The sequence below is a fragment of the Melanostigma gelatinosum genome (genome assembly GCF_949748355.1).
Source record: "Melanostigma gelatinosum genome assembly, chromosome: 3".
In the NCBI taxonomy this organism is placed as follows: domain Eukaryota; kingdom Metazoa; phylum Chordata; class Actinopteri; order Perciformes; family Zoarcidae; genus Melanostigma; species Melanostigma gelatinosum.
The window spans coordinates 15,480,827-15,499,289 of NC_136636.1; the positions used below are offsets into that span (position 1 = coordinate 15,480,827).

The 18,463-nt window shown below is 38.7% G+C and overlaps 2 protein-coding genes across 2 annotated transcripts; both read right to left on the reverse strand.

The window, feature by feature from the left end:
- Nucleotides 1–1,575: 1,575 nt before the first annotated feature.
- Nucleotides 1,576–6,335, reverse strand: LOC306775644 (solute carrier family 2, facilitated glucose transporter member 11-like; the record flags this gene model as incomplete). Its single annotated transcript, XM_079266104.1, has 12 exons — nucleotides 1,576–1,770; nucleotides 1,874–2,001; nucleotides 2,094–2,169; nucleotides 2,259–2,360; nucleotides 2,938–3,048; nucleotides 3,155–3,342; nucleotides 3,642–3,790; nucleotides 4,019–4,148; nucleotides 4,248–4,372; nucleotides 5,203–5,363; nucleotides 5,872–5,970; nucleotides 6,279–6,335. 12 exons carry the CDS (start codon nucleotides 6,333–6,335, stop codon nucleotides 1,576–1,578), a joined length of 1,521 nt encoding a protein of 506 aa, XP_079122230.1.
- A 2,521-nt stretch (nucleotides 6,336–8,856) lies between these two features.
- Nucleotides 8,857–16,595, reverse strand: LOC306775645 (solute carrier family 2, facilitated glucose transporter member 11-like; the record flags this gene model as incomplete). Its single annotated transcript, XM_079266105.1, has 12 exons — nucleotides 8,857–9,075; nucleotides 9,752–9,879; nucleotides 9,991–10,066; nucleotides 10,290–10,391; nucleotides 11,934–12,044; nucleotides 12,596–12,783; nucleotides 13,217–13,365; nucleotides 13,480–13,609; nucleotides 13,735–13,859; nucleotides 14,845–15,005; nucleotides 15,821–15,919; nucleotides 16,572–16,595. The coding sequence occupies 12 exons, from the start codon at nucleotides 16,593–16,595 to the stop codon at nucleotides 8,857–8,859; spliced, it is 1,512 nt and encodes a 503-aa protein (XP_079122231.1).
- Nucleotides 16,596–18,463: the final 1,868 nt, after the last annotated feature.

The following is an 18,463-nucleotide window of genomic DNA, read 5'->3' on the forward strand; positions in this document are numbered from 1 at the left end:
CTGCTCTGGCAGCGCTCATACTTCCAGCTGCAAAACTCACGTCTTGACCAAGGTGTTTTCCTCCTTTTTTGATCCACTCTGCACTAGTATTTACTCCTTAAAAGTGATAAGGGTTGTTTTTGTTATTGTTTATTTTGAAAACAGGTGGAAGATGCTGTAAGGAAATAATGTTCCTTTGTTTGTGTTCTTCACCGGGATGTATGATTTTGTTTCACTCGTGTTGGTACTCGAGTGTAAAAGGTGTTTTCGTTGAGTATTTAGGCCTAAATGTGTTTGCTTTCTGCTTTTGGTCCGTTGCAAAGTGCCTTCCAAATACTGATTGTGCACAGCAGTGGATTAAAAAAGGTCCTCTTTTCTAAAGGTTAAGAATTGTACAGAGTGACTTGCATTGACACTTTTGTATAAAAACACACACAGAAAATGTACAATATGTTAACTTGGTATTTTATCATCGTACTCAACAAGATTGCTCTTAAGAAACATGAGCTACATGTTTTGTTATAACGTCTTTGGACATATTTCAATATAAGCATACTTTTCTATAGATATTTGTTTTTGTACTCTGTCATTGAGTCTCACCGTTCTTGTTGGTACAGAGATGAGAATCAAATAAATTGCAATTGAAAAAGTTCCCAACCTTTCTCTTGAAGTTATTACTTGTGGATGAATCCATCCAGGCCCAGTCTGGATGTCGGGAGCTATTTTACAACTACTCCACAGCAGCATAGACAAACACTGACCGTAAGCCTGTCCGCTACTATTCCAGTAGGTACAGGTAATATGATTCATTAATTCACAGTTCACTCTAATGTTGTATTCATGTATATAGTAAGTGCCTGTAGAGGTAGTGTTGTGGAATATTTCTATGAAAAGTCGGGAGAAGAGTGTCAAAGTGTTATCAAATCAATGTCAAATGAAACAGAGTCTGGATGAACGATCAAAGTTGTCATAGTCAATTTATTTGCTTGCAAGCAAAGAGAACACAGTCTCACAGATACATCACCGTTATCTGCAAGAGGTGATCTGAATAACAGTCAGATGCATGTCTTGCAAGCAAAGAGAGCACAGTCTCACAGATACATCACCGTCATCTGCAAGAGGTGCTCTGAATACATAGTCAGATACATGGACATTTATACTCAGCCAGGTGCTTCCTTTGATTGGGTCACTGTGACCTAATCAAAGAGTTCAGTCACAAGAAATACAGAGTCTGAATAAGCCTGTTTTACCATCACACATCACATATGCATACAGAGGGTCATGCTCTTCAGCTGATGCGCATCAGGAAGTACCGTAATCTAGACCTCTGTGTGTCGCCGTCTTTGAAGACAGAAACAATGCACAGGAGAACAGATAACAAGATAACAGATAACAAATAACAAGACACCTGGATGCAAAACTGATAGAATCATCTACTCAAATAGGTTTTGTGCCTGCACTTTTGAAAAACTTACATTCTTCAATCCTAAAGCATAAGACTATGACATATTTTCCCATAACAGTAGCTAATGTGATTCACATGATCACAGCGTTCAGATGCAGAAAGAAAGTGACAAATAAACTATAAAAAACATGTTAAAATTGAGTTGCAAGATCGACATCAGTCCTTTCAATGTCAGCGCCCCTGTTCTTGAAATTCAGTTTGTTGAAGTCCTCCATGATCTCTATCATAGTCTTTCCTTTGGTCTCGGGGACAAAATATATCAGAAATGCTGCACTCAAGATGGTGTAAGCCACGAAAATCAGGAAGCAGAACTGCCCAAGTCCATTCTGCAAAGATACACATAAAAACAGAGATTTAGATCAAATAGAGGTATCATATACTGTATATGGAATATTTGAAATAAGATTCGATACAAAGCAGCTTTCTCACCACAATATAGCCGAACAACATCCCCACGAGGAACATGCAAGTCCAGTTGACAGACCCACTGATCACATAAGCAGAAGGACGCCAGGCTTGTAGGAACAGGTCCGCGGGAAGAGCCATAGACACTCCAGCTTTAACAAGAAAAAAGAAAAATAATAATATATATTCATATATATATATATGAAGTTATTCACTTTTGGGGAACAAGCAACAGAAAACTCACAAGGTCCAAGTCCATAAATGCAGATAACGCAAAAGATCAGAGCGATGTTAACATACGGGATCCATGAATTCAGATCCTGTAATAAAAGAGAAACATTTATCATTTTATATTTATAATATATTATCATCTAGGGCTGATAGGGTGCAACTGGTTGAGCATATTTACCTTGATGGATAGCATGACAGTAAGTGCACACATGGTGATACCCATCAGTAAATAGCCATAGCCCATCAGCTTCTTTCTGCCGGCACGATCTATCAAGAAGCACTGAAACACAACAGAGACGTCGAATAAAATATATATTTTTCTTTACCCCTTCTTCAGTACAAGTAACTAATCATCAATGAATTACTGTATTTACCCATTTGTTTTTTGTTTGATTATATTGATTGAATTTTTCAAGCGATGTAACAAAGAAGTATGCCAGCGTACTGGTAAGAAAACCCGCAAATATAAAGAAGAGTATCTCCCCTCCAACAGGCTACAACAAAACATGACAGTGTAAAATAATAAACCACTGGAATCCTAATATAAAGAGAAATTACTCTACCCGGTGACCACGGAAAAAACAACACATAAAAGATGTATGTAGCACTCAGTATCCTCACCAGGATGGTAGTACTGAACTATCTTTCCATAATCACCTGGTCAGGTTGTGTACAGCACAGGAAAGGTTCATAAACTGTGATATCATTTTATGTGCATCCAAACTCAAAACCCAGATTTTAGAATCCTTCAAGACCAAGCACCAGTCTCACTAGCTCTAAGTTGTTTTGTGCTGCATTGTTATCTTCTTTCAGGTGTTTCATGATACAGTTTCATGCTACTTTGAAGAGATACTTACACACAGTGTTACGGTGACGAGCTCTGTTGCTCCAAGACCGATGGACAAGTAATGCATCTGGTCCTCTGGCACTCCAGACTCGCGGAAGATGTCAAAGGCGTAAAAATACAGCTGGATGAGAGAATGAAATATAAGCCATTAAACTGTATGAAGCCGAACATTAAACATGTGTTGGACAAAACTCAGTTGCTCATATATATTTATATGATAAACATACAGCGTTGATGCCGCAGAGCTGAACTCCAGCACAGGGGATGATCAGAGTCAGTAGCTGCCATCTCACACAGCGAGAGCTGAGTACATCCTTCACAGTCTTCGCCTTCTCTCCCTGTGTGCTCTCCCTCTCTTTCTGCATGTCGTCCAGCTCCAGCTTTAAGTTGTCCTCCTGCCACAGCCACTGCAAGGCTTTTTACATGCATATACATACATATCCTGGATCATACTGGAGGTTTGTGTCTATGTGCTTAACCTGAAGCGGCTTAACACACTTGTTAAGCTTAAAAAGATATGGTGCAAATCATCCATAGCTGGATAAGTTGCAGGAAGAGTTATTAGAGACCACACTCATCCAGGCAGCCATTTGTTTTGCCTTTTACAGCAAGGTAATGTTAAGGGCAAATTATATCTCAACTTGCATAAATGACTTTGTAAACTGTATGATCTCGTGTGGACATCTAGGTACAGAGTCTGCTATGTCCACTCACCTTTTTTGCTGCCTTCAGTGTCTCCTTTGTCGATGTAAAGGTATCGAGGTGTCTCAGGGAAGAAAGGCAGAGTCACAAGCTGCAGGATGGCAGGAATACCACTAATAGCTAAGAGGTATGGCCACATTTCTTCTGTTCCCATCAGTTCCCTAAACAGTGTGCAAAACAAAGTAAATCTGATAAGTGGCAGGAGCAATTAAGATAGCTTTATACTTCACGTTGTGCTGATCAACCTGACCAATTAGGAAAACAAAGTTTACATTGTATTGCACTTAAGAACCAGAAAAGTATTTCATCGGGTCTTTTTCTGCGCAGTTTGTCTTGGCTTTTTCTTGTTATAAATACTAAAGTGGATACTAGGAACAATCAGTTCTTACTTAATGCCAATTATTTGACCCGTGACTTTTCCAAATCCGATGAAGATTGAGCCTGTGAGCGTCATGACACCTCTGAGTTTCTTTGGAGAACACTCCCCGAGATACATGAGGTGTACACTCAAGCCTAGACCTGTGGAGAACAACAGGATTAAGAGAAATTACAATAAAAACCTCACAAAAACTATTAAAAAAAAAACTAATATACACACTTCACATTTTCACAACATACCAACATTATATCCGTAGAGAAATCTTCCCACCAAGATCATCTCAAAAGACTGGGCCATGCGACTGAAGAGCATTATGAGAGCGGCGACAATCGCCACAACGTTGTTGAACAAGAGAGTTTTTTTCCTGCAAAATCAAAAGAAACACCAAATATTTTTTGACTAGTTTGACATCTTAGGAAATGCACACGTTTTTTACTTTTCAGCTGAGATTCAGATGAGAAGATTGACGACACTCGTTAGCTACCACCAGCAACCAGTTAGCTTCGCGTAGCACAGACAATGGAAATGGGGGGAAACAGCTAGCATGGCTCTGTCGCAAAGGTAACACAATCTGCCCTACCAGCACCTCCAAAGCTCACGAGTTAACATGTTATATTGTGTTTCTTTGTAAAAGAAAATGACCTACTTTTAGGAGGAGTTATGTGCCAGGCTGTTTCTTGGCAGATTTATTTGAACCTTTGCACAGGCTAGCTGGTTACAGTCTTTATGCTCAGCTAAGTTAACCGTCTCCTGCTGTTACTTCTTATTTATCGCACGGACATGAACGTTGCATCCATCTTCTTATTGAACTCTCAGCAACGCAGCGAATGAGTGTACCAAAACCTGAAACTTGATTGGTCAAATATTATGTTAATACTAGCAACAATAATACATTTGCTTTTTAGCTTTTGAAACAATTAGCTTTCCATTTTTAAGTAATTATATTTTAAACCTTTGTAGCTGAAAAGGTCCCTTGATTCTGGCTGGTTTTATTGTGTGAAAATGCTTACAATAGAAAATAGACCAGACTCATGTCGTACTAAAAGAGAACATTAATGTTCTTTTGGCTCCAAGACTATTTGCAGGTCTGATAGGTTTGTAAACCAGAGATGTCAGCAAGTAATTGTTGAGTGTTTGCTAATAATTTACAACCTCATGTAACCCACAGATTGTGTGTGAGCGTGTGTGTCTCACCTGCCGTAAGTGACAGGAAGGCTGCCGCTGTGAATAGCCCCGGCCCAGGCACCAAGACTCAACACAGCCACGATGAAGGACCAAATGAGCTGGTTGGTGGCATCATCCACTGGAGCTCCGTACCTCGACTGCCATGTGTGGTTCACAAAACTCAGAATATGCTGCAGAAAGGTCAGAGAGGTCAACGGACAAGTGGTCTCCCGATTGTCAGGTTGACAATTGAATCGGAAACTTGCTTCAGGTAAATTATCCATCACAGTGAAAAATACACGACTTGATCATTTTTCAGGTAGTTTTCTGACTTTCTCTCCTTATGGCATGTTTTCAGGGGATTATTTACTGTTCTTTATGGAAATAAGAAACACAATTCACGCCCTATGTACAATATAGTTACAATGAAATAGGAATTTGACAGAATCACAAAAAAAGCACATAATATTGACAATGTGACATGATCTACTCAGGTCTGTTAGAATAATGACAGCACATGGCTTTTTCTGAAGGGAAGAAAATAAGACCTGACACCTCGATCTACACTAACTGTGTGCAGACACCACAGGAAATAATGAAGAGAAACAAAGGGCGTAAAGTGAGAGGGTTGTGTTTCAGTTCACACAGCAAATCTTATTTTTACATGCATTCTTTGCATCTAACTAATATAAATCTTACCACTGCTGGAGAAGCGATGACAGAAACTTGAATCCCATACTGGAACGACCCCCCAATTCCCAACACCAGCGACAGCAGGTAAAGCCTCCAGTGCTGGAGCTGAAATTTCAAGTAGACCTCATATATACTGTCGCATCCTTTTTCTTTTTTTTTAACTCGACAGTCATATACATTTATGACGTATAAATCATATGATGAATCATAAAATGTTATTTGTGATATAACATATAATTATACACACTAACAGTGCTGTTTTTTCTGATTTACCAGCACTTCTACTTGTGATAGTTTAAGTACATTTTTCTGATAATGAAGTGATATGCAGAATTTCATTTCAGGTCGGATTCTGTGGTTCCGATTTTTATTTCACTGTCCAGTGGAGACACAAGTTCACAACAAAGCCTGACCGGAGTGAGTTTTCTGGCCGGGATTATGTATGAAGTAGCCCCAAAATCATGACCCATTTGGTCACGGACCCCCACTTGATAATATTTTACAAGAATTATAGTTGAGGAGACAATCGTGGAGGAAGTGAAACCGATGTTGGGTCAGAAGTCTGGCTGGGGCTCTTTTTAAATTACAAAAAAGCTGTTAATCAATGTAAAATAATTTCTATCAAAACAGAGCTACAGGTACTTCAACTGAAGTTAAATGTTTACAGCAGGACTTCTACTTGAGTAAAGAAGAATACATCCTCCACCACTTCATGCATGTACAGGTCATTTGTAGCATACATTAAGTATACCTAAATGAAATGCATTTTATAAATACAAATTGACTTGCAGGCATTTAAAAAAATACTGTGGATCACAAGTAAAGAGAATCTTTTTTCTTGTAGCAATGTTCACCTACCTTTCTTGATTCCATTTTTTTTTGGTGCTGGCTCTCTGGGTGCTGGCTGCAGAACGGAGCAGGAGAGGACCATTTCATTTAAAGGGGGCCGAAGTTACGCATCAGGACTTTTTGGTTGTCCATTAATGGTGTTAGAAGATCATAATGTTCATGACGTGCGTAAAAGGGGTGACCAAACGCTGTTCTAGAATCAACCTGGTCTGTCTGGTTGATTCCTGTGATTGTTACAAGAAAGTGCTGCCGGTAAAGTTAGACATTACTGGGAGGTGTCTTAAAATAAAACAAAAAACACACACACCACACACACACACGCATGCAAAACATTGATAAGATTATGTGATTATAAGATTATGTGAGATTATGAGGGGAAAAAGCAGAAAATAAAAACACAGGTCAAATGTATATTTACGCTCATGTTCAGCTTGTACATTATTAGTACTCTTATGTAAATATAGAACACGCACATATAGAAACAATACAGCCACTGATTTATGAAGATCAGGTTACTCATTGAGGGAAGTACAACTGATCCTGTTAAAGAAGTTGAATGATGTCCTATCTTGCTCTGGAGGAGCTTTGATGAACATGAGGAAATGATAAACTTCACAAAGGTGCTTCACAAAATAAATCACCATACAATGAAGGTGCAAAAATACAGAGCATCAGAAAATAAAATGAAACATGCAGTGATTTCAACAATGGTCAAACATAGAGAGAGATTATATATAAATATATATTATACATGCCAGTCTAAGCAGGTTGTTTTTTAAACACTTTTTGAACTGAGGCACTGACTCAGCTGATTTGGTTTTGAGGAGGAGTTTGGAGCTCAAACAGTCACAGCATTATTCCACTTTGTTTTAAGCCTGGACCGTGGAACTTTTAACAACATTTGATTCTCTGATCTGAGGGGTCTTGGAGCAGATGAGCAGACACAGACCATGTCGGGATTTAAAAGTAATCAATCGAAACTTTATTGGAATTCTGTGAGGAATTAGTGGCCAGTGTAATTTGTCCAGGACTGGAGTGATGTGTTCCCTACGTTGAGCGTTTGTGGGAAGTCTTTCTGCTGCATTCTGCACCAACTGTGGACATGAAGATGACTCTTATGATGTCACAGTGATGTCATCAGGTTTTCACGCGGCTTGGGTTTAGAGATTTTCCGATTATTTTCCTCACCATATGACAAAATCATATTTTGGAATTGCTTGTACAAAATGTTACATGTTGTTGTGTTAATATTTATAGCCGAGGTGCTTTACTCATGAATCTAATATTCTTGATGTTTTGTGCACAATTTTAACAATTCAGCCTTAAATGTTCTTGAGTTATGAACTTTGTTTTTCAGTTAAAATACTCATATAACATGTGAAAAACGTAATACAATCAATAGAAAGATTGATTGTTGTCGTATGTTGGAATGAGAGTAAATGTTTGTGTGTGATGGTGAAAAAGGAGAATTTGTGCTCACCAAACCAACAGCTTTCTTTTGACTCAATTTGTATTTGATGTCACTTTATTATTGTCTTATGTATAGAAGGCACCTTTTGATGATCACATTGAAAAATCCAACATGAAAAGGGATGTTCATACAAGATACTTTATTGGTTCAGAGTTAGATCATTAAAACAACGATAGATTTCAGTCATTACCAAACGTATAAATGCTCAACATCACGATACCTTTTTGTACGAATGAGGTGTGCACACTGATGCTTGCAGTATATATTTGATAAGGTGCAAATTAATATCACAGTTGATCGAAATACATTCTCTGTGATTTGGTTCACCACCTACTTCACAGTAAAGACTTCAGTACTCTGTAGGTCGTTTAACTGCAAGGCCTAATTTTCTCTGACCTTTGACCTCCAAAATGAGAGGATAAAGCAAGGACGTGTCTTAGATAATTTTGTCTTGTGTCAATCAGTGACACAAAGCAACAAAACCTAAGTGCAACATGAGAAGATGTCAAAGATAACTCCGTTAAATCTTCTTGACACAAAACACACTCAAAATAAAGGGGGGATAATAGATCCGATTCTTTCGTTCACAACGTCTTCCTGCTCAAACAGATCAGGTCAAAGTGGAGCATATAGTGGATGTGTCCGTGTGTGTTTCAGCAGAAAAAGTCTGTCTAAAAGGCCGTGGAATGACTCACTTCACCCAGCTGATACTGAGCTTTAGCTTGCGACGCACACTTTTCATCCTGGCCTTTGAAGTTGAGCTTGTTGAATTCACTTGTGATGGCTGACAGAGACTTCCCCTTGGTCTCAGGCAGAAACAGGCCCACAAACAAAGCAGACAGCAGGCAGACTGCTCCGAAAGGCACAAAGCAGTACTCACTCAGCCCGCTCTGAGAAAGAAAGGCAACAGAAAGTTATGAGACTAAAGTAGGAAGTTATATAAATTACTGCTGAAATGTCTAATTGTGTGCTTCAATCTGAACCAACTCCAGGCCTGACTGTGTGTTTTCTATTCTTGTGTACGTATGTATACATGTGCAGATTTACATACCTGGAATGAATGAACTAAAACCTTAACCTCGAATTGAATAAATTAAAAAGATCAGTAGGATCAGAGATAAAGCCATGAGCATCATGGCAGAAAGTCCCTTATTCCCTCAGTTTCAGACTCTGAACTCTGAGAGGCGCTATAGGGTGACTTTTCCTACTCGAAGAAGTCGTCAATGTTGCATTTCAACCTGCCTGTTAGCTTGTATTCCCCCTTCTCATGCCAGGTTGTTGAAAGATGTTATGTTTCATTTAAAAATAAATGTACCATTAATATGTTATTTTGAGATTTTTGCCTGTTATTCGATGTCGTAGAGTTGAAGACAGGAAGTTGGGAGATCAGTATGCACCAGTAATCCCATAAAAAAAAAACAGTATGTTTTAAAGAGTGCCTTAATTTTTGTTTTTTTAAGAACGTGGCAGATGAATGTACACTTTGTTTTAAAATGGTTTAAGCGTATTTATTACTTGTCATTGCACTTTTGGTAAATGGATGGATGGATGAAGTGACAGACTGACCACGAGAAATGGAAAGATCGTCCCAATGATGAAAAGGTTGAGCCACATCATGGAGCCAGCGATCATGTAGGCTGCTGGCCGAGCAGTCTGATTGAAGATCTCTGTGGGCAGAAGGCCAGTCACTCCAGCTGAGAAAATGAAGACAAACAGTCATATTGAGTTAGCTTCATCATCACATCCTGAAAAATAGAAGTAGAAATATGAACATTACAGCTATTATGGCCTGATATTAAACTTACCTGGTCCCAAGCCAAAGCTGAGAATGTAGGTGAAGATGCAGCCCATGCTTATGTATGGCATCCAGGATGTATAGTGCTGTTTGTAGCAAAAAGAAAATAAACCAGATCACTTTTATATTTCACAGATTGACCATTGACTTGTAATGCTCAGTAATTACTAAAAGTTCACTGTAGAAATCTCACATAATAATCACAATTATTACTTTACTTTTCATTGTTCAAGGATACATGCATGATTTGTCTTTGGAACAGTTAAATATGTAGGTTATTATGTCGGTCAATTAAGTGATTTATGATACCTCGAACAACAGAGCAATTGTGAAGACAACAGACCAGACGGTCATGAGGACGTATCCTCCCATCAGCATGAACCTCCGACCTTTGCGCTCCACCAGCAGGTTCTGAAAAACATGAAAATATGGAAATCAGACTCTGTTTTTCTACAATTATAACAAATTAGACTTTACAGAAAGGTACATAAAGTCCTGAGCAACAGCCACAGAACAAATACAAACAAATTAAAGAAATAGTTTGACATATTGGGAAACATCCTTATTCACTTACGTTCAGAGAGTTAGTTTAGAAGGTTGACTATCAAGTCTGTGCAGTAAATATGTAACTGGAGCTAGCAGCACGTTAGCTTAGCATAAAGCCTGATCATAGGGGGAAACAGCTAGCCTGGCTCTGTCCGAGTGTACCAACATCTACCTACCAGCACCTCTTAAATTTAGTAGTTAACACATCAAATCTTGATTGTTTAATCTGTACAAAAACTGAGGGGTGTTGTACCGCACTATTTCTTGGCTAGGTGCAGGAACTTCTTGAAGTCCTGGTTGCCAGTGGAGACTCCAGTTTCTTACAATTCAGTTTCTGTAAACAAAAAACATATAATTAATCCTTAAGTTTAGGCTGTGTACGGAATCAATAACATACGTCAAATTGAGTATGAAGTGTGTTCCAATTGCAGAGTTTGTGGATTTTGTGTGCGCAAGAAATGCCAGGATGTATATGACTAGATTAGCAACAACTGCTTTGCATTGCGTCTCCTCAGACTGTGAAATGTCAGAGATTTTGAACCAGACTAAAAGCTAATAATAAGTCACTTTATTAAGTTTTAATATATTTTCTGGGGGAAAATTTGCCATTTGGAATCCGAATATGTGCTCAGTCTATCCAAATAACATCTGTTTGCTGCAAAGCTTTTGGAGATGTCTGTGATACAGTCATGTGATGAGGTCACATGATGGTCTTGCTTGAGAACAGTATGAACAGTCTGCTGGTAATACCCATTTAGTAGGCAGTATGCAGTACATTAGTATGTGATTTTGAACACAGCCTTAGTGAGTTTTAGAGGGACGAGTATGATTTCGTTACTTTTGGACAGAGCCAGGCTAGCTGTTTCGTAGGGCCTGATTAGGTTGTGTTTCAGCAGCCTACCACTGCTTTTGCCTTACCGAGCGCCTCGTGTTAAAAAAACATTCAAGCAGTCTTCGTCTTAGTGCTAAGCTAAGCTAACCAGCTACATGCTGGAGCTTTATATTTAACAGACAGACATGAAAGTGGCATCAATCAACTTAGCTAACTTTTAATCAAGAAAGCATATTTACCAAAATGTCAGACCACACCTTTAACATAATATCTTCTTCTCAAGTGAGAAAACATAGTCCGTTCAACGATATAAATAGCAGTTAGTTCCAGTTCCTTTCTTCTCTCATTTCTTGGTAGCTACTCAGAAATTTGTAAATGATATTGTTCATATTGTGCTTGCGTAACATCATATGTCTAAGTGTTCTCAACTGTGAAACCAAATATGAAACATGTAAACTAGTACATTGGACTTTTCTTTGTCCTTAGTCTCCGTTAAAGCTTTAACAGGAATGCAAACAACAGTCTCTTTGCCTCTAACCGCTTGCATAACATGTGCTTTAATGACGGATACTTACACACATTATACATGCTGTGAATTCACATGTACCAGTGCCAATTGTGATATATTGAATTTTATCATCAGATATTCCTGCCTCTTTGAATATGTATGATGCATAGAAGTAAATCTGAAAGAAAAAGCACATGAGATCATATTAGAGTGCTGCGGAGCGTCATTACAAGTGCTTCAATTGTTAATAAGAGGATTAAACCAGGATCTTGTACAAAGAACAACTATGTTAATACCCTGCACCAGTCCTTAAAACTGCCAAGCACGTGGTTAAAAGCCTTGAAATACAGGAGTGTAGCATTTTCTGATGAGAAAGCAACTTGTTGCAACTCTGAAAATAAGTTTAGATTCATTATTAACTCTCATACATACAAAGAAAAAATGACAAAGAGACGACAAAGCCTTTCAGTCAAAACAATAAGTTGTCTTAACACATTATTCCATGCACATTACAGCAGGGGACGATGCTTCAGCACCGCTTTACATTATTAATACGATCTGCAGGAAAGTATAAAACCTACACACGACACAAACCACTGATGGAGCGTCTCAAATTTCTAATCAACCTTCTGTCATTGCAGAGGCCAAAAGAACATGTGATACTGTAGCTCGGTATCAGTAACACTGATCTTCATGGCTTATATAACAACATGTTCTATCTTTTCTTACAGAGTCATTGCCACAGAGCTGCATGGCACTGCTGATGACCATGACAGAGATGAGCTGCCAGCGCACTGAGCGATCAGTGAAAAGCTCCCAGGGTCGACGGGGCCTCATGCCTTTGGTTTCAGCCTGTTCCTGCAGGATCTCATCCAGCTCGCTGCTTTGGACCTCACCGCCTTGCAGCCGCCTCAAAGCTGACCAAGAAAAGAAAACACAATTTAAATGACCTGAGAAGTTGCAGTTCTGACTTTCTGGCTCACTGGCTATAACGTATTGTTCTTTACTTTTCCTCAATATAAAAGAGATTTAATACAAGTGGCGGAGGAGTAGGCAGTTCCTTTACTTAAGTAAAAGTGCCAATACAACAACGTATAAATACTACATCACATGTAAAAGTCCTGCATTCAAACTCCTACTTTAGTAAAATACACTCACATTTAAAAAGTTGCAGTGCAGATTCAACAATGTGTGTGAAGCATTTTAATGTTGTAGCTTTTCATATTTTTGACTTTTCTCCAATGTATGCTTTGTTTTGTAAATACTCATTTACATTACAATTGTACTTCAGGGCAGTATTTAGTAAATATACTTAACTTCCACCACTGGTTGACATATTACAGTACCCACCCTTAATACAAGCCTCCTTGTCCCCCCTGTCGATGAGCAGGTATCTGGGGCTCTCGGGGAACCACGGCAGGGTAAGGAGCTGGACGAGGCCCGGAATGGCATTACTGGCAAGAAGATACTGCCAACACGGCTCACTGCCCAGAATCTCTCTATAAATAAATAATCCAGGGTGTTACTGTGGATATAATTGAAGTCTGCAGCTGATTCTTTTGGTGTAGGGAAATATATTTTGACATATAAAAAAAGTCTGACAGCTTCCATACCTGAGTCCGACCACCTGTCCTAACACAACACCAAAGCCTGTGAAAACAGCTGATGACAAGGCGACAGCCCCTCGTAAGTGCTTTGGTGCACTTTCTCCAAAATACATGGGTTGCACATTCATGCTGATCCCTGAAAAACACACAGTGGCTTTCTGTGAAGTTAGTAAAGTTTCTGTTGTTTTTTAAATGATTATTACGGCAGTATAGCAGGTATTTGAACGCAAACACAGACATTTAGTGACACAAATTACATACCGGCATTTATCCCAACCAGAACACGTGAGATGATGATCATTTCAAAAGACTTGGCAGCTCTACTTGTCACGGCTAAGAGTGCTCCAGTCATGAGGAAAATGTTGTTCAACAACAGGCATTTCTTCCTTGGGAATGGAAAAGAGGACAAAATGAATAGATTGCTCACAACTCTTGGAGAGAGTTTCAGTCTGACGAAATGTAGTCTCATGGACCGTTTTGCCATATTGCTGGGATATCATGTTGGTAGACGTCTTATTGTATGGAAATCATTTATATAATTATAAAACCATGAATCAAATGGTCCTTATAGCATTATCTACGTCGTTAAAGCCTGATTTACTGTATTGCTTTGTGCCATAGAGCTCCATAATTTCCAAAAACTATTGAAAAAACGCATCAGTGGCTGTTGCACTGGGTGACATTTTCCTTCAGTGTAAGAAAAACGGGCATTGATTTATTTCACACACAAATTGGAGCTGCTGTAAAAAGTCAATGGAGCATCAAATGTGTATTCATCGTCATCTGAAAATACTGCCCAGTAAATGTACTTTTGACTCCTGTTTGAACAACATTTGCTGAAAACCACGGTGCCCGCAGCTGTTTTAGGACATTATTTAGCATTTAAAAAAAAGGAAATATTGTTTTTGTGACCCAATTTTAAAGGTACATCTTCAGTATGAAAGAATGGTCTTTGGGAATGGAATTTTTTATTTTTTACAAAATAAAAAATTCCATTCTCAAAGGATTGAAGTATATGTGTTTCCATGAGGTTTAAAATTCATTCCAGGGTCATGTACACCCGTGATAGAGGAAAGTAAATGGTTAAACTCTATATTCATTCAACAGGTCAATCATTCACTCTCTTGCAATGGAAATGTCAATGTGCATTGTGGATCCAGACATTTAAAAAAAATTATATTTATCAGGGTAAATATAATTTGACCCATCTCTGTACAGTGGCTGCCTATGACAGGCGCGGTTAAGAGTTCAGTGTCTTGCTCTGCGACACATGACATGTCCAAGCCAAGGATCGAACCGTTGACCTTTCAGTTACCATACGACCCTCTTAACCTAGTGAGCCACGGTTGCTCACTGAGCCACTCATATTACCTCCCAAACCGTATGGTCATTGGTCCTGCGATAAGAGACCCCGCAAAGCCTCCCAACGAGAAGATGGAGACAATAATTGTCCAGACCAGAGTCACCTGGTAATCCTCCAACTGGATGTCCCACCGCTCCAAGAATGTCTCATTGACAAAGGTCTGAATAAACTGTGTGAAAAGACAAGACAGTCAACCTTTAAAGTTTCACTGAGATTGAGTGCAGCGGTTAAAGCTGACACTTATTACCTCAGTGTATTTGTCTGTGTGTTTGCACTTTGGTGGTGAGACGCTGGACTCTAAAGCTTGAAGGGTCCGGTTTTCATTCCAAATGATCCGAATAAAACATTTGCAAAATTGTTTGTTGATGATGGAAGTTTGTGCTCTTTATTTGTAAGTGCAGCTAATTGGCTGAATGAAACAATGAGGATCCTGCATTTAGAATTAGCTTCTATAAAAAAATACTAAAATTGTATGTGTTACAATGAGAATGACTAATCACACAAGTAGCAAGATTTCTTGTGTGTGCCAATTTACACTGTTGATCACTGTTGAGTGTTTTACATTTTCATATTTTCATATTTTACGTTTGAAATCTTATACTATTGCAATGCATTTGTTGTTATGCACCCGTTGCCAAGCCAAATTCCTTGTATGTGCACATGTATACTTGGCAATAAACCAATTCTGATTCTGTCCAAAATGTGAAAAAACAGTCATGCTGGTCAGCACAGCTCAGTGCAGCAGTGAGCACACACACAAAATACACTTTCAGATAAATATCACAAATATCAATTTAACACAATGTTAATTTATCTTCACGCTGGTCGATGTAACTTTTAAAACACTTTTTTAACACCATGCAGGACTTTATCAGTATTGTCAATAAGTAAATGTAATATATGTACGTCTATATTCCACACTTGAACACTGCTTGAACACACACATACATGCATTTAAATTGGCAATTAGACTCAAAAACTTACAGCTGTGGGAGCATTCATTATTGCGAGGTTGTAGCCATATTGAAGAGTTCCTCCAGAGGCTGCAGAAGCAACCATTAGCACCAATGTCAAAGAACTTCCCTGTTTCTATAAACAGATAGATAGATATTAGAAAAAGGGAAAATATTCATCATGCAGAATGGCCCATTTCAGAATAATATATATCACATTACTGGATTAAATTAGTGATGCATTAGCGTGTACTTTAATGTTGTGGCTCTTAAAAGTGGGGCACATTTTCATTACTTTATGTTTTGCTAGGTAGTTTAACATACAATAATGCATCAACACGTATTAGTTGATTTATATTTTGCATTATCGAAATCTGCAGATTAACTTTAGCTGTCAGATAAATGAAGTGGAGTAAAAGTATTAGTCTGAATTGTGGTGCAGCAGAGGTAAAACAGCATCAAATGAAGTATTCAAGTAAGGTACAAGTAAATTGTACTTAATTAAGCACCCTTGAGTAAATGAGTAACACTCCACTGAGGGTGATGGTTGCTTTTATGTCACTTTGTCTAACAATGCAAGGTCGTGTGTAAAATATTGTCACATTAAAAAAACAACAGATCAAATAGCACTGCACGTCTTAGGAATTACACAGCCACCAAATAATCCAGTTTTTCTGCAAGAATTTCCGACATAATGCTACCCGAGTCTACAAACCAAACAAGCATTCGGGATTAAACTCCAAAATAGATTCCTGATTAAAAAGTAGAATGTGTTTATTTACCTTCTGTGCACCGGCAGGCGACATTGTTATTTAAAGGAAGTAGTAAAATGGTAAAAAAAAAAAAAAATGACTTGATGATATCAGGCATCAAATCACAAAGCTCAACCCACCTAAATAACGATCCCCTACAACACAAGCTCGAGCACGCGCTTAATGCGTGCGTGTGGCGTGCCTCTTGCGATTGGCTGCAGTTGCGTAATCAGCGCACAAATGGACAAACCTTGAGCTGACGTCTTACCCGCGTTCTACAAATACCACTACAATGATTTACTCACACTATGAAGAAACAGATACAAATAAAATCAACCATTTGCATTCTCCTGACGCAAATAAAAAAATGCACAACGGGAAACCTGTGTTGCACAGTGGCAATAAATGATCATTACTGTATTCATCTGCATCGTGTCGAAACAGCAGTCAGGTTCATGTGGATGCCAGCTCATGGGGTCATCAATTGCTGATTAGCTAAACAAGGACAGACAGGAGGACAGGATAGAATAATGTACGGACCTGTAATTGTGGACGACGCAGTTTCTTTACTTCGCCCCTGTCATCCAACGGTTTCTACTGTATTAACTCAGAAGGCTTAACAACCCCATGTTGGGTTGGTCCTCAGATTATGATGGAACATTTTCAAAATTTTAATTTAAAGCTCAACTTTACCAGTTGAGCTACCTGGCACCCATTACAGTGCTGCAGGGTGGACACAATATTACAAAACAAACAACTGAGTTGAGAAGTTCAGGAACAGTTTGCCAGGGTGAGGTGCTAATGCACCTGATACTATCAACCAAGAATCAAACCCAGCTCATGTTTGAGGAAAGTCCATTCTGTTTCCACATTCGACTTAAAACACTAAAAACAAAACGTAAGAGCTTTACACTGGAGATTGGTTCTTTATTGTTAAATCTGTAAAGTGGAGAAGAATCTATCATGCTGAAAGACTGTGTTAATGTTTATGCTATTGAGTTAGACATAGATGCTATCACCAAGTAGCTCAGGTAGCTAGTGGACTGCTCAGGATACCTGAGGTTGTGGGTTCAAATCCTGTGCAGAATTTAAAGATCAAATACCAACAGTGAAGAAATCAAGTATGCTATGAAAAATCTGTGAAGTATCAGATCAGACATTTTTAGAACATAATATACTGTCACATTTTTGGTAATATTTGAATGGCATTAAATACTATAACACTCAAACTTTCACACCCTGGACACAAGCTGTTCCACCTCCTCCCCTCTGGTAGGCGCTACAGAGCTCTGTACAACAAAACCACCAGACACAGGAACAGCTTCTTGCCGCTGGCCGTCACTCTCATGAACAATTGATCAGACATACTGCACCTCCATTTGCACTATCACCACCATTCTGCACTAATATCCCAATTCCATTGTCCATCGTCATTGTTGTTGTTCTTTATGCTCATATATATTCTTCTTCTTATTCTATATATTTATATGTTGTACATATAGTAGTTAAATGTTAAATGTTGATGCTTAGTTTCTCTGTTCTACGTTGTTGTCTTTAATGTCCTTGTTTTTATATTTCTCTTGTTTATTTGTATATTCTATGTATGTACGATGAGAGCAATGTGAAAACCGGAGTCAAATTCCTTGTATGCGTATACGCACCCATGGCCAATAGAGCTGATTCTGATTCAGTCTGTCTTTAACTTAGTCACATTTTGTTGCATTTGATAAGCTATCCCAGTAAGTACAAGCAGCAGCACCAAGGTGTGTGAGCAACGGTTTAACCAAACTGCCTTCATCCTAATCAGAAGTAGCCTGAACAGACACTTCAAAACGTCTGCACTCGTCCTGTTTTCTATCTCCCTTGAACACATGAGGAACGTATCACTTTGAATACTGTGGCATTGCATGGGGTGTGTTAGA